The sequence below is a fragment of the Sorex araneus genome, chromosome 1 (assembly GCF_027595985.1).
Source record: "Sorex araneus isolate mSorAra2 chromosome 1, mSorAra2.pri, whole genome shotgun sequence".
Lineage (NCBI taxonomy): Eukaryota > Metazoa > Chordata > Mammalia > Eulipotyphla > Soricidae > Sorex > Sorex araneus.
In genome coordinates this window covers 308660476-308684217 of record NC_073302.1, presented here as the reverse complement: position 1 = coordinate 308684217, position 23742 = coordinate 308660476, and the positions used below count along the sequence as shown (strand labels likewise).

Below are 23742 nucleotides of genomic sequence, written 5' to 3'. Positions count from 1 at the left end.
ATTTTTGCTCATTCAGACGTAGGTTTCAAGCCTCTGAGACCGGAATCTCAGACAGCCCGATCCACTCACAGCACCATCTGCATTGCTGTGAATGTTTGCTCGGCAACTCTCCTGTCACATAAACAGGTTTCCTTCAGATGTTCAGTAATGCCCAGCTGCTGTCGGCGAACTGAACTGGTAACCCAGTTTGAATATACCTGCATAGTGTAGGTTAAGCATCAATATAAAAGCGATGACATTTCATGCCCCTGTCCTGTCAGACCTCTCTTCCTCTTGCCTACCCTGTTGTCTCCAGGGATTTTCAATTCAGCTTTTCTACCCTGAATGTCTTACCAGTGTTGAAAACCCTGGGCATGTGGATTATAATGTGGATATTCACTTTTCTCTGTGAGTTTCCATAAATGTGGCAGCATAAATTTTCCTTCTAGTATAGTATGAAAGCCCTCAAAAAGCAGCTACATTTTCAGTTCCTACCACTGCTTAGCGCATTCCTAATCCTTGGCCCAATGTCGCTTGTCCCTTGACACTCCCTACTTGAATACTTGGATGTCCCTGCCTTGCTGCGTAGAGTTGGGGGGAGGGGGGTTAACTCTAGGTTTTTGAAGCATGAATTGAGATGAATAGAACCAGGAGAACACAATTTCAGGGCCAAATGTTGTGGGAAGTAAAGAGGAAGTTTGATTGAGTGATGGAAGTGACCAATGTGTCTCTTGTTCTGTTTTGCAAGGCGAACATGTCCCAGGTCAGACAAGTGGGCCTGCTGCCTGCTGGGTGTCAGCCATGGAACAAAGACGTCTGTGCTGCCCATGGAGACAGGTTCGCCTACTGTGCTACCTTGGCCATCTATATCTATCAGGTAACTCATGCTGGTTCACATTTATTTATTTATTATTAATTTGGGGATATTTGGGGCCACACCCAATGTGGTTTGTTGGGTCTGACACCTGACTCTGCACTCAAGGATCACTTCCGGAGGGGCCCAGGGGACAATATAGGCCACCAGGGATCGAACCCTGGTCTGTAGGGTGCAAGGCAAGCGCTCTATCCACTATAGCAGTACTCCAACCCTTAAATCACACTGATTGGGATTTTTAATGTCATCAGGAAGATGGAATGTTTCAGACTTCTCTTTAATTTCCTGCTACCTGTCACATGAAAAGCCCAATGCTCAAATTTGGTCGAGAATGATGTCTTCTGTCTTGTTACTATGTATCCTATTTTGACTTGACACATGAAGTTCTTCAAAACGGCCTCTGTTCTACTAACTTATTTTTGAACTCTTTACCATGTAATCAGTGTATATCTTAACCAAAAGGATCTCTTCAAAAATTTAATTTAAGAAAAGTGAACAGGTGCTTTTAAGATTCTTTTCTTTTCTTTTTTTTAAAATTTTTTTTATTGAATCACCATGTGGAAAGTTACAAAGCTTTCAGGCTTAAGTCTCAGTTACACAATGCTTGAACACCCATCCCTTCACCAGTGCATATATTCCACCACCAAGAACCACGGTAAACCCTCCACCCCACCCCCCGCCCCCAGCCCCCCACCCCACCTGTGTAGCGGATCAACATGGAAAGTATCATGTTGAGTGAAATGAGTCAGAAAGAAAGAGACAGACACAGAAAGATTGCACTCATATGTGGAATATAAAGTAGCAGAGAGGTCCAAGCTAGCAATGATGCAACCTCTGGCAGAAAGCCCTCTGGACTAAGATTCTTTTCAACTCTACTCCCATATAAGTAAATGGATTCGTTTGTTTCAAAACTTTACTCAATAAAATTTGATCAAAAAAAAAAAAAAGAAATAAATAGCTGTCTTCTTAGTGGAAGTCAGGGGTTCCACTGACTATTAATTAGAGGTCATTTTATTAAAAAATAATATAAATATGCCCAGAGTCAATCCTTCCAGGTCACCAGACAGTCATTCATCTAAACCACAAGTGTGAGAACTATCTTAGATCTAGTTCTCTCATTGTCTTCTATGTGTACAGTCCCTCTTTCCTTCTTTGGAATCTGCAGTGCCAATCCAAATTTCCCCAGGGGACCTCCTAAGCAGTACTCGGGCTTCAGGTGCTACTGCCCGTGATACAGGACCCAAGGTTGCAGGAGGCTTGTCCCAGTCGTGCTGGGGACCAACAGGACCAAAACTACACAACCGCAATGCTCACAGGCTACCAGAGTTATGCCCCAGGGGCCAACCGTGCTGGCCAGCAAGCCACAATCAGATGCCCCTAATCCTGGACCCCCAAATATTAAGTTCTAAGCATTCATTTGCTCTTCATCCCCTAAGTGCCCATACAGACTTCCAACTGTAAGTTGATAGGTGACCATCTCCCTGTCCGTGTCCATCTACCCTGTCCACCAAGCATACTAAGGAAGCAGCATTTTCCCAAGCTCAAAGTCTGTCCTCTCTTGCTTTCCTTACACTGATGTCCCGGCCATTTTGCATTGTCTGTCAAGAGAATATTTTCTCCCGGATGAAATCTCAACTCAGATATACATGCTACTTTTCCTAGTCCACTCTTGCTCTTCAGTGAAGGGACCACACAGCCTTAAGTCCTCTGCATGTCCCCCTTACTCAACATCTGCCTTCCTCATTACGGAATTCTCAAGTTCCTACTCATTGACACTTACTAGACATTTATTAACATTTAAATATTGCTTGAATTTTTTGAATCTCAAATATACAAATGTTAATATGAACTATTCCTTGAATGATTTTTTTGGTCTTGAAACACCAATTGATTGGGCCAGAGAAAGAGAGAAATAGGGAGAGAGAGGGAGAGAGAGAATACAGCGGGTAAGATGTTTACCTTCCATGTAGTCAACCCAGGTTTGATCCCTGACACAGAATATAGTTTTCTGAGTATAGTAATACTCACAGAGCTTCCTGGTGGGACCCAAAACCTAAGACAGAAAGACTAAATAATTTCAATTCAAAGTTAAAATTTACCACTGTATCCTTTTAATCACCAGTGGTTCAATATTTACAAAAATTTTTAAAGATGATAATTTTAATAACCAAAGTCTACTAATTACTTTTTACAGAAGAGTAAGATTTTTATGCAGTACACACCTCAAGATTGTGGATAGGCTGGAAAGATAGCACGGGAGATAAGGCGCTTGCCTGGCATGCAAGCCACCCTGCTTGGATTCCTGGAAATCAGATAGTGCCCTGAGCACTGTCAGGGATGAAGCCTTGAGTCTAGAGTTAGAAATTACCCTTGAGCACTGCCAGCATGGTCAAAATATAAATATAAGCAAACAAAAATAAGATTGTGGAAATATGCAAAACAGTCAAAACGTGATTTCCATGTGACATGATTTTTTTCACTTTCCATCCCCCCATTAACATAGGAGCAATCTTTCTAATCCTTTGCTTCCTGTTTGCCTCCGTTTCACTCTGCATGTGCTCCCAAACTTCTCCTGCATAATATCTCCCTTAGTCTTAAGTCTGTATCTTCTTGTCTTTTCTTCTCTCCTAAAGAAGAGGAACTTATCAGGCAAGGCAAACTATTCCTCTAAGGAGTGAGGAAGGTAAGAAACAGTGGATAAAGGCAGAACATGATTTTTTTTCCTAATTGCATGTGTCAGGTCTTATGATGACATTTTACTAATTGAATATTCAGGAAGATCAAACTAAAATTAGCAATATGTGCAACCTATCAATTAAGTTTGCATGTCATTTCAGATGACAGCAGGGTAAAAGTTACTCTGATTTAGAAGTTAGTAGAAATGAACTCAGTTGACAGTTCACTTCAGATTACACCTTATTTCATGTTTACACCTTATTTCATAGTACACAAATAGAAAATGTCATCATTAGTGGTGGCCTTGTTATCAATTTAACTCAAATTAAAAAGTATTGTTCTAAATCTGACAATAGAAAGTGCTGTGAAGTTTATGCTGCATAAACAGAAAATAAAATATTTTCAAAGTATACTTAATAAATAATGCCATATGTTAATGTACAAAGTCTGATAGTCTCATAATGATCTGATGTGTTATCCAATTTTTATGAACTAGTAAATGATTCTTGTGAATGATATTGGAATTTTTTTAAATCACTGAATTATAGTAACTATATGTTTTTTCCTGTGTACTCTAAAATAGAATAATTTATGGCCCAGTTCAATTAACAGTAGTTATAAATATAATAGAAATATAATAATAATTTATTCTCTACAAATAGCATGGCAATCTGTATTGTGCTTCATATGCTATATGGATATTTTGTATAGCTGCTAATGAATAATATTTATATGTACTACAACTTAATGCTTATTTTTATTTTTAGACTTATATTGAATTTTTGACTTACATAATATTTTCTCTATTGGATGAATTAAATACATTCTCAGTATCTGCACTAGGTAACTAAAATCACTGAATAATTTAAAACCTAAAAGTGTGTTTCTTAATGTACAGAATATTAAGAAGCACTAAGAACTATAAACCTGGGACTTTGTGCCAGGCTGTTTTCACTTGGGGCACCCCAAGGGACCCAGCCCTGGCAGCTGACCTCCACTACCCAACTGCTGCCACATTCCATGCCGCTTTCTGGACCGCGCGGCCACAAAGCGGCTGCCTGACACATTATAAGACACTTCCTACCTGTTTTCCATAATTACCACACCATATTCGATGGAGTTCAGACAGTTGGCAACAAATCATAGAGAACAATATATATATATGTATATATACATATCCACACATATGTGTGTATATATATATGTGTGTGTATACACACACACACACACATACCTTTTGGAGAGCCTGACAAGCTACCCAGAGTATCCTGCCCTCACGGGCATAGCCTGGCAAGCTTCCCTTGGTGTATTCAATATATCAAAAACAGTAATGATAGGTCTCATTCCCCGACCCTGAAAGACCCTCCAATCATTGGGAAAGACTAAGGAGAGGCTGCTAAAATCTCAGGGCTGGGAGGAATAGAGACATTACTGGTGCCTGCTCGAGAAAATCGATGAACAACAGGATGACAGTGACAGGTGAATGTACAGAAAATGTATTTATACAGGGCAACTTAAAATTATAGTTGCAGCACTCTCCAGAGCTATGCCTGGTAAAACACTATGCTCTGGGGGTTAAGCCAAGCTGGCCAGCAAACCAGAGTAGAGACACCCCTAATGCAGGCCCTCAAATCTGCGTTAGATTAAAATTCCATTGATAGCAAATTATCTTTAAAGATATCTTCATCTAGCATTGTTTAGGAAAATGAAAATATGAAAGAAAAAACCCTAGGAAACAATCAGATCATTAGAATGAACTGTTATGAGAGAGATATGTATTGCAGTGTATTCATGAGGGAAAAATAAAGTGCTTAATGTTAAGCAGTAGCAGAATGATATTTTTCAGTAGTATTAACTGAATGTCTTCTATTATTCAAGCCAAGCAATATAAGCTTTAGAAATGCAACTATCAACAAGCCAGGCAAAAATTCTCACAAGACTCATTTAATTTGTAGGACTGCGGTTGTAAGAAGGAATTAGGAAATAAATGAATAAACAAATTCACCAATGAATGTTTCCGGAAGGGATGTATTCTGCAAGAACATAAAAATTGGTTTTCATGGGGCTGGAGAGATGGTACGTCCAGCCCGTAACACTCTTGTCTTGCACGTTGACCAAGTTCAATCACTCACAGCCCCAGAGTCTCTCCCAGACCCCGCCAGGAGAGATCCCTGAGCACTGAGTCAGGAGTAAGCCCTGAGCGGTGCTGAGTGGGGCCCAAAACAAAAAAAAAAGTATTTCTTTGGCTTTTTAGGTCACAACCAGCGATGCTCAGGGGTTACTCCTGGCTCTGTACTCAGAAATTACTTCTCCTGGCAGTACTTGGGGTATCATCTGGGATGCCGGGGATTAAGCCCGGGTCAGCCGCATGCAAGGCAAACTCCCTACCCGCTGTACTATCACTCCGGCCCCCCCAAAACAAAATTTTTTAAGAAAACAAAGAGAAAATACGAATCATGGGATGTGCCCTAGGGAGTGGAATAGATTTACCAGCACCCTTCTATTAAATGTTTTTAAATGTTTACATTTTTTTAACCAGGGGTATCTCAATTTAAATAGAAAGAAAGGAAAAATGGAAGAATAATTTTTAAAAAATCTTAATACAGGAGAGTTTTCACCTGGGACCTAAGAAGGAAAAGTGTAACTCCGAGAAATCAGGGGGCAGAGAGCATTTAAGGTCAAGGGAACAGTAAGCATAAGTTTTAAAGCTCAAATGATTTTGCTGCATTAGTAAGTAAAGAAGATCAGAGTGAACAGAAAGACTGTTGGGTACCGGTGAGGACTGGCAAGATAGTCGTGGTTCATAATCTAGGTTTCTGAAGGATATGTTAACACCTTTAGGACTTTACTACAAGTAGAGTTAAGGAAGTGTTAGTACAAAAAGATGCCATGATTTGAAAAAGTCTTTAATGACATATGAAATGTTCATGATATATTAAAGGTAAAGATAGAACAAATTAGCATAGAATTGAAAATGATTTAAATGATAATTAAGTAGTTAATGATACATTTATAAAAGAAAAGTTAATTATTTTTTTTCTGATTATGTTTAATAACACAGCGTATTGCCCATCCCTAAAGCAAAATAAGATTGGTCCAATAATATCACTGCTCTAGAAACTTCAATAATAATAATAATTGTCACTGTCATCCCGTTGCTCATTGATTTGTTCGAGCGGGCACCAGTAACATCTCTCATTGTGAGACTTATTGTTACTGTTTTTGGCATATCCAATATGCCACGGGTAGCTTGCCAGGCTCTGCCGTGCGGGCTAGATACTCTCGGTAGCTTGCCGGGCTCTCCGAGAGGGGCAGAGGAATCAAACTCGGGTCGGCCGCGTGAAAGGCAAATGCCCAACCGCTGTGCTATGCCAAAAACAGTAACAATAAGTCTCTCAATGAGAGACGTTACTGGTGCCTGCTCGAACAAATCAATGAGCAACAGGGAATAATAATATAACAAATAATAATTTTAAACTACTATTAATTAAATTTTTATTCAAATATGAGTGGAACAATGAAAGGAATCAAAACCCTGTATTTAAATAGATCTAGTTACAGAAAATTGGAGAAAATTCATTATTATACATATTTAAATATCCATTTATTCTAATTTTTATGTTTAAATTAATTCTTAATTTTTGAAACTGTCTTTTTGCAGCTAATTTGACTACACTGGAAAGTAAAGCAGGGCTTGAAATGTGTTTGTGTCTTGTTATTAGGTGTCGTAATTTCCATGAATGTCGCTTTTAAAAAGCAATGTTTCTGATGTGGGGAGTGTATTATCTAAGAAAGAAGTACTGAAACATTTTATTTATATATTTTTTTAGTTGGATCACCGTTATAATGAATTCAAACTTCACGCAATTATGTCTGAACATAAAAAAACAATCACAGCTCTCTCTTGGTGCCCACATAACCCTGATCTGTTTGCAAGTGGCAGTACCGATAATTTAGTGATCATTTGGAATGTTGCAGAACAAAAGGTCATTGCTAAACTGGACAACACAAAAGGTATATTTATGACTGGGATGTGCTTTTTAAACACATACTTTTATTTCAGTAAGTTCTGATCTTAGTATGAGTTCAGGGTTTCAATAGTGTTTTTCAGACTTTCAAGTGGTCATCGATAAAAGTGTGTACAAAATAAGGCAAAATTTCCTAGAGAAATTAGTACGCCCTTCAGTTAAAAACAAAATCAGTACAAAATAATTTCATTGATATTAAATATAAAGGTTTACAAATGAATATAAAAATAATTACATAAGGTTTCTTAATGAAGGAGATGGTTTTACCTATTTGTTAACTCTTTTTTAATCTAAATAGTATAAGGATGTTATTTATCATTTGTCCACCTCTGGGCTAGTTTCATTGTTGTTTCACTCCAGTCCTTATTTCCTCCCTCCCTTCTTCCCTTTATTCCTCCATTTCTTCCTCCCTCTCTCTTTTCTAACTCTTCTTCCTCTCTCCCTTCTTCCCACTGTTCCCACCCTTCCTCCTTCTCTTTCTTTCTCCCTCCTGTCATCCATTCCTCTCTGGAGGTCCATTTACCCTGTGATTTAACCTTCAGTTTCTATTTAGGTAAAGTAGAGAGTTTCACTTCACACAAAGGTGTTAGTGAATCTGAGCATCATCATTCTTTAAATTTTTTTTTTTAAATTTTAAGGAATCTCACATCCAAAAGAACAAAAGCAACCAGTGTTGGAGTGGATGTGGGGAGAAGGGGACTCTCCTTCACTGCTGGTGGGAATGCCGACTGGTTCAGCCTTTTTGGGAAACAGTATGGACATTTCTCATCACACTTTTTCTATCCAGCATCTTGCCCCATAATGAAGATGAAATTAAAATAATCCTTTCTTTGTGTTAAATGTCATAATAATTCTCTCTCTTTTGTTTGTTTCTGGTCCATACCTGGCAGTGCTCAGGGCTTGCTTCTGGCTCTTTACACAGGGATCACTCCTGAGGGAGTCATAATGGGGTTCCATAGATGAAACCCAGGTCTGCCAGGTGCAAGGCAAGCTCCCTACCCATTGTAGTATCTCTGCAGTCATAAATTCAGTCTCTTTGAGCACCAAGAGCAGCTCAGTTATCAATTAGGATTTTTAAATCTACTGTATATTTATTTTCTATATTCAGCTTTTTCTCAAAAATATTGATTTTAACTGATTAGATCATAATTGAAAGATGCAAACCACTAACTTGATACTGTTTAATGTTTCTCCTTAATGCTCTTTTCAGTATAAGAATTGATAGTTCATAGGTAATTGTTCTCAAATCTTGATTCTAATGTAATGATAATGACTTTTAGAACTTTTTGCTATGTTAGACATATTTGGTATAAAATTTTTTTCTTTGTCTTCCAAATTTAAGCATGTAGGGATATTGAAATATACACAAAACATAACTATTATATTATAAAACTTTAAAATATTTCTTGAGCAATATTAATTACAAGCTAAAAATAATATGAACCTCGTCCCCAAGTATGTATACTAGGCACATTATTATTTCCACCTGCAATGGCTAGTGACCCACAGTTTTGACAGCGAGTTCAATTTGTTCAAATTATGAATAAAATATTTTTTAACAGTCTAGTAGTCCACTAATATAAATTTTTTCTTTAAGGTTTTTAAAATATCAATGAGAATTACTTTTGGTACATAATTATGTAATATAAAAATTGTAAATAATTGCCTTAGTCATTTTCTTATTTTTTTTTTCACCTCTTTCTCTGCTTATTAGTTACTAATGTTAACAGGATTTTCCATTGTTTTAAATATTGACCAGTTTTTGATGTAATTTTATATTTTAAATATATGTTTGGGATTAATTTTACAAAACACAATAAATACTTTAAATTCTCTCCATCTTTATGTGAAGTAAGTTGATGATGCTATAATATGTCATTGTCTTCATGGAATCTAGATGAGGATATTAATTTCAGGATAAAATTTTTTCTCAAAATGAAAAATACAGTTTAGACAAATATTAATGCATTATAATTTTTCTGCTAATTTGTCAACAAAACCATTTTTTCACACACATTTATAATAGATTTTTTATTCAACTGTATGCAGTATAATTATATCATATAAACAGTTAAAAAGACTCATTAGCCTCCTGTTGTAAAAAATAATAACTTGTATAAATTTTCATACATTTTACAAACTTTTTCTTCCTTGAAAATCTTCAGAAGCAGAGAGGTAGGACAGTGGGTAAAGCAATTACCTTTCACATGCCCAACCCAGGTTCAATCCCCAGCACAGTGTATGGTCCCCTGAGGACCACCAAGGAGTGATCCTTAAGTGCAGAATCAGAAATAATCTCTGAGCACTGTCAAGTGTGTCCCCCCAAACAAAACAACAACAACACAAGAAACATTCAGAGACATCAGTCATTTCCCCATATTGTTTCAAAACATCATCTTAGTTTGAAAATCAAAAGTTTTGATACTTTTTTTGTGTGTGTCACACCCAGCGATGCACAGATGTCACTTCTGGCTCATGCACTCAGGAATCACCCGTGGCGGTGCTCAGGGGACCACAGGGGATGCTGGGAATTGAACCCGGGTGGCCGAGTGCAAGGTGAACGCCCTACCTGCTTGTTTTCACTCCACCTTTAAAAGTTTTGATATTTTACTTGCAAAAAATATTACAGGCGATTTGGGTTATTTTTATTTCGAATGATTATATTTTGAACTACCTTAGACTCTAATTTGTCCTTTTAGAATCCAGTTTTTACAAAATAGAAGTGTACATTAGTCCACATTGGGCGTGAGGTGGCATCCTGAACCTCACCCAGATGTCTTCACGACTCCTGGCTCTTTACTCAGAGGGACTGTACAAGCTGTATGCAAGACAAGAACCTTATCTTATCCCTGTACTATCTCTCCAGCCCCTAAATATTTTTAGGTCGGTATTTGAACTTTCACTACCAACAATTGAACCTGACTAGATTTTTTTATTTCATTATTATTTTTCCTAATATCAAAGTAATCTATTAAAAAACATAGTATTGCTATTAGAGATTTTTTAGTGCCAAGTCATCAACTTGAAAAATTTTATACTCATCCTTTCAGAAAAATCAATACTATTGGCAGCAAAAAAGTAATAACTAACTTTTTCAAAGGATGTGAGAATAAGCATTAGACAAGTTGTACTTGTAGAATGCTCTAGAAGTTCTTGTATAAAATAAGCAGGAGAAGTGTCTTCTGTTACAGTTGCATCTTTCTGTCTGCTACCTTCTCACTCCTTGTTGCCTTTCTTGAAATTGCGCTCAGAAATTCAGCATTCACGTAGCTTTCTTCCAAGTGTTTTATCCATGAGTGTCTCATCACTCATTGGCAAAATTCTTCTAAAACTGCTTTTGATTTTAACTGGACTTATTCCTATATTCACTCATTTGTTCAATAAATACTTACTTCGCTCCTACACTGTGGACTGTTGGTGAAAACGGAACTTACTGTCAGTGGACAGCTTTTTATTCTGTATGTCCCATACCCTAGATGCTACTGCTGTTCATTCCGTTTGTCTCGATGCCGCAGATTCTTTCAGGGCCTAAAAATCCATCCAATTTGTTCCCAAGACAGGAGTCTAATGGTTCCTAAATATTTTACACATCAGATCCATTTAAAATCTTGCTTAAATGAATTGTTAAAAATAGATTTGGGAACTTGTTAAAAATAGATTTGGGAGCACTAACTCCATGTGATCTGATTAACACAGTTAGATGATTCTCAAATGATCAATCAGTGGTGTTCAGATTTACCATATTCTTATCTTATATGTAATTGATTTGATCATGATAATAGTGGGAGCATTATAAATGAACTTTTACAGAGGCTGGGGCGATGGCACAGCGGGTAGGGCATTTGCCTTGCACGTGGCTGACCTGGGTTCGATTCCCAGAATCCCATATGGTGCCCTGAGCACCGCCAGGTGTAATTCCTGAGTGCAGAGCCAGGAGTAACCCCTGTGCATCAACAGGTGTGACCCAAAAAGCAAAAAAAAAAAAATGAACTTTTACAGAACTGAGCATACCAAGGACAGTGCGTGGGGGGTGGGGAAAATATGTGGTTGGAAGACATTGGTGGAGAGGGTGGTATGATCAATTTATATGCATAAAACCCTATTGTTAGGGTTTACAGATTACAGATCACAACACTTCAATTTGAAATGATTCTTTTGTATTAAGTCTTACACTTTAAAGGAATTTTCAAAAAACATTGTTGTATTTCCTGTTAGTATTCATATGAAATAGCTCTTCAGCTGTTTTGTGTTACTTCTATTTCATATTTTTGGTTTTATGCATTTGATAGATGAAGCAATAGTTTTAAACAGGTGACATGAATAGTTTATATGAAGTAGGTATAGACTTGGATCTAAACTACCAATAAGACATGACTGTAGCACTAATTTTGTTATTACTGAACCTCTAGAGTAGCATTTACCTGTCTATGTGTTTACTCCTGTCTCATCATTTTATATTTAAGGTTCTCTGCAGCAGGAATTGTATCCCATACTAATTTGTATACCTAAAATATCTAAAGTAGGTCTTTTACACAAATAATAAGAATGGACTTATTGTGTTGGCACATATTTTACTAGAAGAAGTATCTATGAATTTGTCTGAGTATATGAAACATAAGAGCAATTCTAAACCTCCCCTTGGTACCTTTAATTTTATTATGGTTATTCCCTACAAAAGTTCCCCAAGTTTGGAGTTACCTTCTAAGTCCAATTCCAGAGCCCAAAGGGAATGTGATTTTGTAATAATCAACATGTCCATGTGTTTTCATTGCTTTTTAAATGATACACTGGGAATAATATTTCATGGTGCCACCCTGCCCCATAACCTGCCCTCTCTGCTGGATCTGTTTGGAATTTCTTGCAGGGGTGCCCGCCTCTCTTAGCTGGTGCTGGAATGCAGAGGATGCTGTGGCCTTCGTTTCCCACAGAGGCCCCCTCTTCATCTGGACCATCTCAGGCCCAAACAGCGGCGTGACTATGCACAAGGAGGCTCATAGCTTCTTGTCTGACATCTGCATGTTCAGATGGCACCCTCAGAAAAAGGGGAAAGTCGTGTTTGGACATATTGATGGAAGTCTATCAATTTTTCAACCAGGTAAGAATTTAATAAGAACTCCAACATTTTACTTTTCTAAATGCATATAATCTCTTATCTTGGGACTATAAAGTGACATAATAAACTTCTAAATTTTAATATAATAGCTAAGCAAATATGACCTAACATTGTGCTGATTGCAAAAAAAAGTATTTTTATGGTAAATTTTGCTTATAAACTTTATGCTTTTGAGTTTCTGTGCAGACTATAGGTTGAGTTCATAAATATCAGTTTCATAGTTTTACTTTCCAAAGTCATTTTTTCAAAAATTTCTACACATTTCCTAAGAAATGATCTAAATTTCAGAGGATATACAACTGTGACATCAAAACAGTTTTCAAGTAAGAGGGAAAAATATTTTGGAGTAATTTCAGTAAGTCTTCATATATTTCAGTGGTATATATCACAGATACATTATATTAAGCTTATGTTAAATATTATTGGGTGAAAAAAAATATAAATTAGCAGTAAAAAATGTGAAGATTCAAATAAATCCCTCAGAAATGTTTTTTCTAAAGTTTATAAAAAGGGTTTATCTATATATATTTTTAGAAAACATCTGATTAGGGTCATTTTATCTTAAATGCATTTTAAACAAGACTTTTTCATTTATTTTTAAATTTTCATTTAATATTTATAATCATAATTGATTTCTGATGGTGTTCAGGGATGAATCCTGGGAGAGATTATTATTGTATTATTATTGTATTATTATATGGGTGCCGGGGATCAAACCTGAATCAGCCTCATGAAAGGCAAGCTTATTACCCACTGTACTCTCACTCCAGACCCTTCATTTCTTTTTGAAAAACGTTAACTAAATACACATACCCATGAGAATTGCCCAGATGACCCTCATGTCTAGCAGTGCAATATACTTATCCCTGAACTCAAGCATTGTGTAGCCTGAGTAACATACTATCAGTGGGACCTGAGCATTGATTTCCTCCACCTCATCGATTGAATACCACAAGTGTCGCGCCCCCCTCCTCACCCCAACCCTCACAGTATTACTTTGGAACCCTGCCCCCAGATAGGTAGATGTAGATATATTTCTTCACTCTTTTCTGCTTTTCTACAGTTCCTCTCTTCTGGTGTAATTACTTAAACGTGGAACAGTTTCCTCTCTTTGTTTTAGATTTGGATGGGGAGAACTAGAGGGTGCTTTTTTGCTTCCTTGAGAATAATCATCTATCCCATTTTTTTCCCGGGACACAGACTTTGCTTTATCGTTGTCCTAAAGGCTCTGTCCTAGTGGCCTCATGTCATCCAGATCATCTGCGAATACCCTGTTCCCACAAGGGGCACATTCACGAACTAAGGGTTAGAACTTCAGCATCTTCAGGGAGGTAGAGTTCAACAGTAAGAACCCAGCATGAGTTTCTTGATCTCATTAGTTTCATGAGATTTTTAGCAATTAATATGGGTGAAACGTTTTAAATGGTTTATCTTGCTATGTATTTTCCTTTATATGTTTTACAGTGAGCTAATGTTTGGTATCTCAAGTAAACCCTGCTTTAAAATCTGACATTCCATTCTAAATTTGGGGTTGGAAACTTTGAAACTAATATATTAAGACCAGGTTTTTCTTTTTTGTTTTTTGTTTTCCTTTTCCTGAGTAGTGACCTCCCTTCATTGTATCACTGTATCACCGTCATCCCATTGTTCATCGATTTGCCTGAGCAGGCACCAGTAATGTCTCCATTTGTCTCAGCCCTGAGATTTTAGCAGCCTCTCCTTACTCGTCCTTCCAATTGGTGTTATAACAGAGGCTCTTTCAGGGTCAGGGGAATGAAACCCGTTATTGTTACTGTATTTGGCATATCGAATACGCCACAGGTAGCTTGCCAGGCTCTGCCGTGCGGGTGGGATACTCTTGGTAGCTTGCCGGGCTCTCTGAGCGGGACAGAGGATGTATTTAAGAGAATACAAGAAAGTATGTTAAAACCAAACACATGTGTGCTGCTTTAGGTATATCAGTGGTCTAGACTATAAGAGGTCGCATTTGCGGCTTCTGGGAGCTTTACTTTATAGTCTCTATATCTTGGCTGTTGATGGGATTACATGGGGCCTCGGGCAGTTTGTGGGTGTGACTGTGAAGCTACTGAAAAGTGGGGGACCTGGGTGGAGGAATCCCAGTCCCAGTCCGAGCAGCCTTGGAGATCTCAGCCACAGGTCCCACATACCTGGGTTTCCTTATTCTCTCAAATTATAGGCATCATAAATGGTTCTTTCTTTATGTAACAATATAGAATTTATGTCCTAATATTTATGATTTAAACCAATTTGTTTCTGGTTCTCTTTGTATATCTGTGTATTTATGTGTGTGTGTTCGGTGGAGAGGGAAGACTTGGTTTGGCGGCCTCACTCAGTAACCAGGAAGTTCTGAACTAGGGTGTGGGTCATCAGGCCACTCCAAAGACTACACTTTCAAAATTGATTTTATTCTTTCATTTGAAGCACCGTGATTGGCAATATAGTTAAGGTTATGGTTTCGTGTATACTGTATTCTGACACCAACCCCGCACAAAAATGTCCATTTTTCTCAAAGTCTATACTTTGAGTCATAATGCGTTGTTTTACTTTTCATAAGCACGTCTCTATCTCTATACTGTTGTAACACTGTGAAGGTTTTAGGTGGCATTGTTGCCTGTCTTATTTATCTCTTTTCTAATAGCTTTTGAGGAACAAATATATTTAGGGTAGAAGCACTGGCTTGGCAAAATGAAAGTACTTTCTTATGATTTATTATTAGGACAAACTTTAATTTCTTATGTTCACATACAGTTATAAATTCTGCATACAAATGCCAGGTTTGTAATCCCCATACTGTCAGAAATCAGTGTTCAGTGAGGAGAAAATTAATATGAATTTAATTTTTGTTCTGTTTTTGAGAATTTACTTGAAGTCATTTGCTCGCCTGTCTTCCTTCCTTCCTTCCTTCCTTCCTTCCTTCCTTCCTTCCTTCCTTCCTTCCTTCCTTCCTTCCTTCCTTCCTTCCTTCCTTCCTTCCTTCCTTGTTTTTAAACCACATCCAGTGGTACTAAGGGCTTACTCCTGGCTCTGTGCTCAGGGATCACTCTTGACAAGGCTCAGGGGACCATATGTGGTACCAGGGCTGCATGCAAGGGCAAGTGCCCTATCTGCTCTATGATCTCTCCAGCTCCAGAATTCATTTTCTTTATATTTTAATAGGTAGCAAAAGCCAGAAACATGTTCTGAGACCTGAGTCACTTGAAGGGACCGACGAAGAGGATCCAATTACAGCCTTGGAATGGGACCCATTATCCACTGATTATCTTCTTGTAGCTAATTTGCACTTTGGAATTCGACTCCTGGATTCGGAATCACTTTATTGCATAACAACCTTTAATTTCCCCAGTGCAGCGGCTTCTGTCCAGTGTTTGGCCTGGGTTCACAGTGCCCCTGGGATGTTTGTAACTGGTGGTAAGTTTGCCCTCTTAGTTAAAGTTTTTTTTTTCCCCCTTTGTTTTCAACTGTGCTCAAGGATTAGGCCTTAGGGACAGAATGTGATAAGAATGAAACCTCAGCCAGCTATCTGCAACGCTAGCGTCCTACCCACTGTATTATATTTCCAGGCCCTTTTAACTAAAGTCTTACACATGTGTATATTCTTTGTGTCAGAAAAATTATGCTCTTTACTGGTTCCTTGTGTGAAATTCATGAAACTCACCCATATTATATTTTATTATAGTAAAGGTGAGTTTTTCTCGTGTCATTAATAATGACAAATACAAAGAAGGCTCATATTTTTTTTTAAATTTATTTTATTGAATCACCAAGTAGAAAGAAGGCTCATATTTTATGTTTCTGGCAATAAATTGAAATTTATCATACATGTTTACACTTATGTTCAGGTCTGTGTATTGTAGCACTGTCATCCCGTTGTTCATTGATTTGCTCGAGCAGGCCAGTTTTTGGCATATCGAATACGCCACAGGTAGCTTGCCAGGCTCTGACATGTGGGCAGGATATTCTTGATAGCTTGCCTGGCTCTCTGAGAGGGACAGAGGAATCGAACCTGGATCGGCCACGTGCAGGGCAAATGCCCTACCTGCTGTGCTATCGCTCCAGTCCATACTAAATAAATGCACTGTAGCACTGTAGCACTGTCATCCGGTTGTTCATCGATTTGTTCGAGTGGGCACTGGTAATGTCTCCATTGTGAACTTTTTGTTTCTGTTTTTGGCACATTGACTATGCCACGGGTAGCTTGTCAGGCTCTGCTGTGTGGGTAGGATACTCTTTGTAGCTTGCTGGGCTCTCCGAGAGGGACGGAAGTATGGAATCCGAGTTGGCTACATGCAAGGCAAATGCCCTACCTGCTGTCACTCCAGTCCCTGTGTATTGTATATGTGGAAAGGACAGATAGTTCACTTTCAGAGATGTTTGGATAACCATGACAGTGTCTACCCAGTAAATGTTTGTGGTGAACATATACTCTGTTAACCTCACTGGTATTTTTACAGACAGTAATTGTGTCTCTCGAAGTTGGCCTGGACATTTTACACCTTGGCTGGGACTGAGATTAGAATTTATCACCATAAATTGAACCGATGCTGCTTCATGGTTTTCTAATCATGAAAGAATATGGAAAGCTAAAAATGTGTCAAGTTACAGAGGATGGGAATATGAAAAAAAATTTAAATAACCACTAGAAATTAAGTAGCCTCTTTTACCATTTACTTAATGTTAGAAAGTTCTTAAGGGAGAGTATTTTCAGCTACTGGATGAATACTTCCTATATTTGCTTAGTGTAAAATAAAAGGCATTGTCCTGTCAACATTTTTAAAAGAAATTTTAAAATCTTAAAATCTCCATGCCTCTTTTTCAGCACATATTCTGCGTATACACATGAATTCTATGTACTCTTTGTTTGTATGACTGTTCTGTATATTTTATGTGAATGAAGTTATTCAGTATGTAGCCTTTTGTAACTGGCTTCTTTGAGTTAGCATACTTTTTTTTTAAGGATCATTCATATCAGATTATGTTTGAGCACATGATTAGTTTAAACAGCTTAATCATCATCATTATCATCATCCCGTTGATCATCGATTTTCTCACGCGGTCCCAGTAACGTCTCCATTCGTCCTAGCCCTGAGATTTTAGAACACTCTCTCTATTTGTCCTTCCCTATGGTGCCGCATTGGAGGCTCTTTCAGGGTTCAGGGAATGAGACCCATCATTGTTACTGGTTTTGGCATATGAATACACCACGGGGAGCTTGCCAGGCTCTCACATATGGGCAGGAAACTCTCAGTAGTTGCCAGGTTCTTCGAGAGGGAGAACTAGGCTATAAGATGTCTCCTTCCGGAAGCTTGGTTTTATAGTCTCTGAATGTTGGCCACTGATGGGATTACATGGCACCGGGGGCAGTTTCTGGGTGTGACTGCCTAGCTACTGGAAAATGGAGGATCTGGGCAGAAGAGGTCCAGTCCCGATCCGAGCAGGCTTGGAGATCTCAGCCCCGGGTCCATCAAGAGTCTATAAAACCAAGCTCTGGAAGAGAGCGATAAAGCAGAGTCTCTTGCCCCTGTGCCTGACTGTCTTTATCGGGGCCCCTCAGAGGGGTGGGTTGAGTTTCCCTCCCCACCCCAAGCAGAGCCCCGGTAGCTGAAGATCTCCAGAAACAGCTTAATAACGTTCCATTAGACAGATGTGCCAAACTTTTGTTTATTCACTCCAGAAGTTTCAGCAACTTAATGCAGCTTGTTTCCTCATTTTTTCTTTTGCTAATCATGCAGTTATGAACACTTGTGTATAGATTTTTATGTGGATGAATGTTTATATTTCTGTAGATAATGGAGTATAATTGATGGGTTATCTGTTTAATCATTTGAGGCACTTAACTACTGTTTTCTAAAGTAGTTTATTAAAAAAAGTATTTTTTGAAGAGTTGGGGCTTTATAATTAGTTTTTGAGTAGTCTCTGCAAGTAAGTGTGAGGATTTATGAAGAATAAGAAATAATTAATGTTGGGACAGTTTCTGTGGCAAGCCATTTCCTGGAATAAGTGTGTCACTATAGAGTATTGTCTTGTGACAACTTGTGACAAAATTGTTTTAATGATCTGTGTGTGTGTGTGGGGGGGAATGCTGCCAAGGAAGCAATCTCATCCCCCCAAAAAACTGGAGCAGGGGCCAGAGTGAATATAGAGCAGATGGGATGTTTCCCTTGCATGCAGCCAACCCGAGTTTGATCCTGTGTAATCCCGAGCATAGGATCAAGTGTGGATGGTCCCTGAGCACTGCCAGAAGTGTCTTCTCCTCAGTAAGAATATAAAAACTGAAAAAATAATGAAACCTAAAGGTTGGATATTTCAGACATGTCTTTGATTATATTGCTATACCTTTTTTCCTGATTTAACTAGATTCTCAAGTGGGTGTCTTGCGCATTTGGAACGTTTCCAGAACAACACCTATTGACAATTTTAAATTAAAGAAAACAGGATTTCACTGCTTGCATGTACTCAGTTCTCCCCCAAGGAAAAAATGTAAGTAAAAATACCAAAAGTTAGTATTTTAAAATAATATCTTTTATACATTTAACTAAAACATACACGTAATATGTATATTTAAAAAGAAAAAAATTTAAAGTTACCTCTGGAGACTGGAATAATAGTACAGCAGGTAGAGCGCTTGCCTTAATTCCAACCTGGCAGTCCCTGGCACCCTACAGATGGTCCCCCAAGCACCACCAGGAGTGACCCCTGATCCAGGAGTAATTCCCAAACACCACCACGTTTGCCCCCCCCCCGCCAAAAAAAGCAAACTAAAAAGTGTCCTCTGACAATATTGTGTGAAGGACAACCAGAGATCCATACAATACCTCACATTATGTAATTGAAAATGTTCACCCTTCCCCCCCAAAAAATGGAAAGAAAATATCCAAAACGTAGGTTAATTTTTATGACATTCAAGGATAATAGGTAATCTCAAAGTATCTACACGGGAAAATAAAACAATAATGTTGTTATAAAATAGACATTTAAGACAGTTTATTTTTTACACTTACTCATTCTAAATCTATGACAAATTTTTTATAGATTTTTTGTTATAAATTTATAACAAGTTATAATCTGTTATAACCTGTTTTCAAATATCAGTAATTAAATAACCTCATATTCGAAATATAAGCACTAAAGCATATATGCCATGCTTGAACATGAGTTGTAGATGTTCTACATTTTCCTGAGTTTTTTTGTTTGTTTGTTTGGGTTTTTTTTTGCTTTTTTTTTTTTTTTGGTCACACCCAGCAATGCACAGGGGTCACTCCTGGCTCAAGCACTCAGAAATCACTCCTGGCGGTGCTCAGGGGACCATATGGGATGCTGGGATTTGAACCAGGGTCGGCCGCGTGCAAGGCAAATGCCCTACCCACTGTGCTATCACTCCAGCCCCTTCCTGAGTTTTTATATGTTTCAAATATTACTCTTCGTTTTGTCTATAAATAATAAAACATAATATATACTTTACTTAATTTTGGTTTTTGGTTTTTGGGCAACAGACCAGCTGTGCTCTGGGCTTACTTCTGGCTCTGTGCTCAGCCATCACTCTTGGCAGTGCTCAGGGGATCACAGGGAGTACCAAGGATTAAACCCCAGTTGCTGCATTCCAGACGAATACCCTACCTGCTGTCCTATCTTTCTGGCCCCCCAAAAGAATCCTTGTGCTATCAAAAAGTCTGGAATTTTTGAGACGGTTTAAAATGAAAATCTTTTTTTCTGTTCATTTTGTTTGGGAGCCACACCTGATGGTGCCTGGCTCTGTACTCAGGAGTCAATCCTAGAGGTGCTCAGGAGCCATATGGGATGCCGGGGATCTAACCCAGGTTGGCCGTGTGCAAAGCAATCACCTTAGCTCTTGTTCTGTTGCTTGGGCCTCAAGAATCATTCCTTTTATTATTATTATTACTTTTTGCTCTAAGCTAACTTTTTCTTTTTCTTTTTTTTAATTGAATCACCTGAAATACACAGTTACAAACTATTCATGATCCGGTTTCAGTCATGCAATATTCCAACACCCATCCCTCCACCAGTGTACATTTCCCACCACCAATGACCCCAGTTTTCCTCCCACCACCCCCCTCCCGCCCAACCTGCCTCTATGACAGGCATTCTTCTCCTTTCTCTGAGATGACATTTTGTTTTTATTTTTTTGGGGGGGTCACATCCAGTGATGCTCAGGGGTTACTCCTAGCTTTGCACTCAGGAATTACTCATGGCGATGCTTGGGGGACCATATGGGATGCCAGGGATCAAACTCAGGTTGGCTGTGTGGAAGGCAAATGCCCTACCCACTGTACTATCACTTCGGTCCTGAGATGACATTTTGAACAATAAATAAATTTTATACTTTATTCTCAAATTTTTAATTTTTCAATTGAATCACTGTGAGAATCAGTTGTAAGCTTTAATGATTGTTCCAGTCTACAATGATTGAGCACCTATCCTTCTACCAGTGTACATTATCCACCACCAATGTCCCCAGTGTCCCTCCTGACATCCCCACCTGATTCCACCCCCTGCCTCTGTGTGGCAGGTACATTCCTTTCGGGAATCGTTCTTAAATATGAGGACAATGAACTGATTGCCCATCAAGTCAATTATGTTTGCCTGTTAATGTTCCCATTTTTGTGTGGTCTATAAAAAGCATGCAATAAGGAATTAGTTATTGATTCCTCTTTGCTCGCTGCTACCTTTATCATGTGTTAAGTAGCAAGGCCTATTTAAATTGATGTTATTTTGGTTAGAAAATTTAGTTTGTAATTTGTGGTGAGTGCCAAGTAGTAGAAAATCTCTGTATTAAAGCCTTTAGTCTAATCACAAATTTAAGCCTTTCTGTGGAGCACAAAGACCTCTAAATCTTGGGAACTAGAGATCTAGAAATAATGAGACTTGAGCAGTGATGTGCTTCTCAAGTCGAATGTTAGGATTCAGGATTTGGTATCTTATCACATATTCTGCAGTGGGGACATCTTTGTTCTTTGTTCAGTTCTTATAAATGTTCATATCATGGGATTATTGAAATATCCCATTCTCCTATTTCATATCTTTTGTAAAAAAGCTGCCAGTGAGTGTCAGAGAAAATTAGAAAACTTAATTAGAAGCACATAATAAACATTGTCATTTTTGAGGAATTCCTTTTGGGTACCTAGGTTTCCACATGTCATACTTTAGTTTTTTCTTTTCTGGCATGGAGGGATCAAACTTTTTGTTATTATTTAAATTTATTTATTTTTTAATTAGTGAGTCACAGTGAGGGTACAGATACAGATTCACACATTTTTGTGCTTGTTTTTCCCTCATGCAATGTTTGAGAGCCCATCCCTCCACCAGTGTCTTGAATATCACCGAGCCACAATCCCAGCACCTTAACCATTTTGATCTAAACTATAATAGAAAATACAGAATGAGAAAAAACTGTGTGGCCTGGAGAGATAGTATAGATGATAAGGTGCTTTCCTTGAACTTGTCCAGCTGGAGTTTGATCTCTGACACTGGCTATGGTCCCCCAAACTTTTCCAGGAACGATCCATGAGCAGAGTCAGAAGTAATCCCTAAGTGCCACTGGGTGTGGCCTAAACAAAACAACAAAGAAAAATTAGGCAAAAATAAAACTTTTTTTGAGTGGAGGAGGGAGGGCCACACCTGTTGATGTCAGGGGTGACTCCTAGCTCTTCACTCAGAAATTCCTCCTGCGAGTGCTCATGGGATGCCAGGGATCCAACCTGGGCCTGCAAGGCAGGTGCCTTATCCATTGTGAAGATTCTAATTCACAACCATGCTCTGCCGTAATTTATAGGGAGAGATTTAACCAAATATTTGTGACCTCTTGCGATTCTTCGTACAGATTTTTATCCATGCACTCCACCTACACTCTGTATACCTCTTTTCAAAATAATGTTCAATTTTGTCTGATAGATGCTAGAACTGCTGCAAAAGTGCTTTCTGTGCACAACTCCTGAGATGATGGCCTTCATAACTGATATGAATTCCAGAGGAAAGTAAACAAAGTTGCAGCTTCATAAATTAAGGGCTGAGGTTTCATTCCAGCGTATGGGAAACTCTTGTGTATTTACTTGAGTCCTGTTTTCATTTTAGTTTCTATCCAGTGTCCGACCAAAAATCATTATACATCTTCAACAAGTGAGGCGGTTCCACCTCCGACTTTGACTCAGAACCAATCATTCTCCCTTCCCCCTGGCCATGCAGTTTGCTGTTTTTTGGATGGTGGAGTTGGACTTTATGATTTAGGAGCCAAGAAGTGGGAGTTTCTTAGGGACTTGGTATGTCTTCTGGTAATTCTTTCTTTAATGTACAATATTGTTTTGTGTAACCCCAGAATGTTTTCTTTTGCTTTTCTCCTTGAAACTGGTTAAACATTTGTTTTCATAAGGGCAGAATTGGGGCTGTTCCCAGCTGGTCAACAGGTTCTCAGGAGACCCTGGTCCCTTCCCTGTGATTTACCATCAACCTGAGGTGCAGTGCAAAGGTCTGAGGATGCGATGTTGCTCAGGCTGTGTCGCAAGGGATTACCAGAACCTCCCTATGGGTGCCTGGGGACCTCCTGGGCTGCACTTAGTGATGCTCAGGGGGCCATGTGTTACCAGAGATCAGATCAAACTGGAATATATATTTGTATATATATAAGTATAATATTTATTTTATATGTCAAATACATTCCACTGTAGCACTGTTGTCCCATTGTTCATCGATTTGCTCGAACGGGCACCAGTAAAGTCTCCATTGTGAGACTTGTTGTTACTGTTTTTGGCATATCGAATACGCCACGGGTAGCTTGCCAGGCCCTGCCATGAGGGCGGGATACTCTCGGTAGCTTACCGGGCTCTCCAAGAGGGGCGGAGGAATCAAATCCAGGTCAGCCGCATGCAAGGCAAACACCCTACCTGCTGTGTTATAGCTCCAGTCCATATATTTATATTTATATCAACATATTAATTTTAGCTTATTAATTATGTTGATGTATTAATATAATATAATTGATGTACTAATATCAGTACATTGTACAATTATATGTGATATATGATTATATATAAAATTCATTC

The 23742-nt window shown here is 38.5% G+C and overlaps 1 protein-coding gene across 4 annotated transcripts in view; it reads left to right on the top strand.

The window, feature by feature from the left end:
- WDR17 (WD repeat domain 17) overlaps positions 1–23742 on the top strand; it is an 88213-nt gene that overhangs the window by 21466 nt on the left and 43005 nt on the right. For 2 of the 4 annotated variants that reach the window (XM_055123599.1, XM_055123598.1), the window contains 6 exons: positions 728–856; positions 7360–7543; positions 12422–12652; positions 15848–16099; positions 19046–19168; positions 22778–22962. In XM_055123599.1, the coding sequence (XP_054979574.1) occupies positions 734–856; positions 7360–7543; positions 12422–12652; positions 15848–16099; positions 19046–19168; positions 22778–22962 (1098 nt within the window). In that variant the 5' untranslated portion in view covers positions 728–733. Of the gene's footprint in view, positions 1–727; positions 857–3486; positions 3537–7359; positions 7544–12421; positions 12653–15847; positions 16100–19045; positions 19169–22777; positions 22963–23742 lie in introns of those variants that run through there. The other 2 variants (XM_055123600.1, XM_055123601.1) reach the window with 2 other exon arrangements.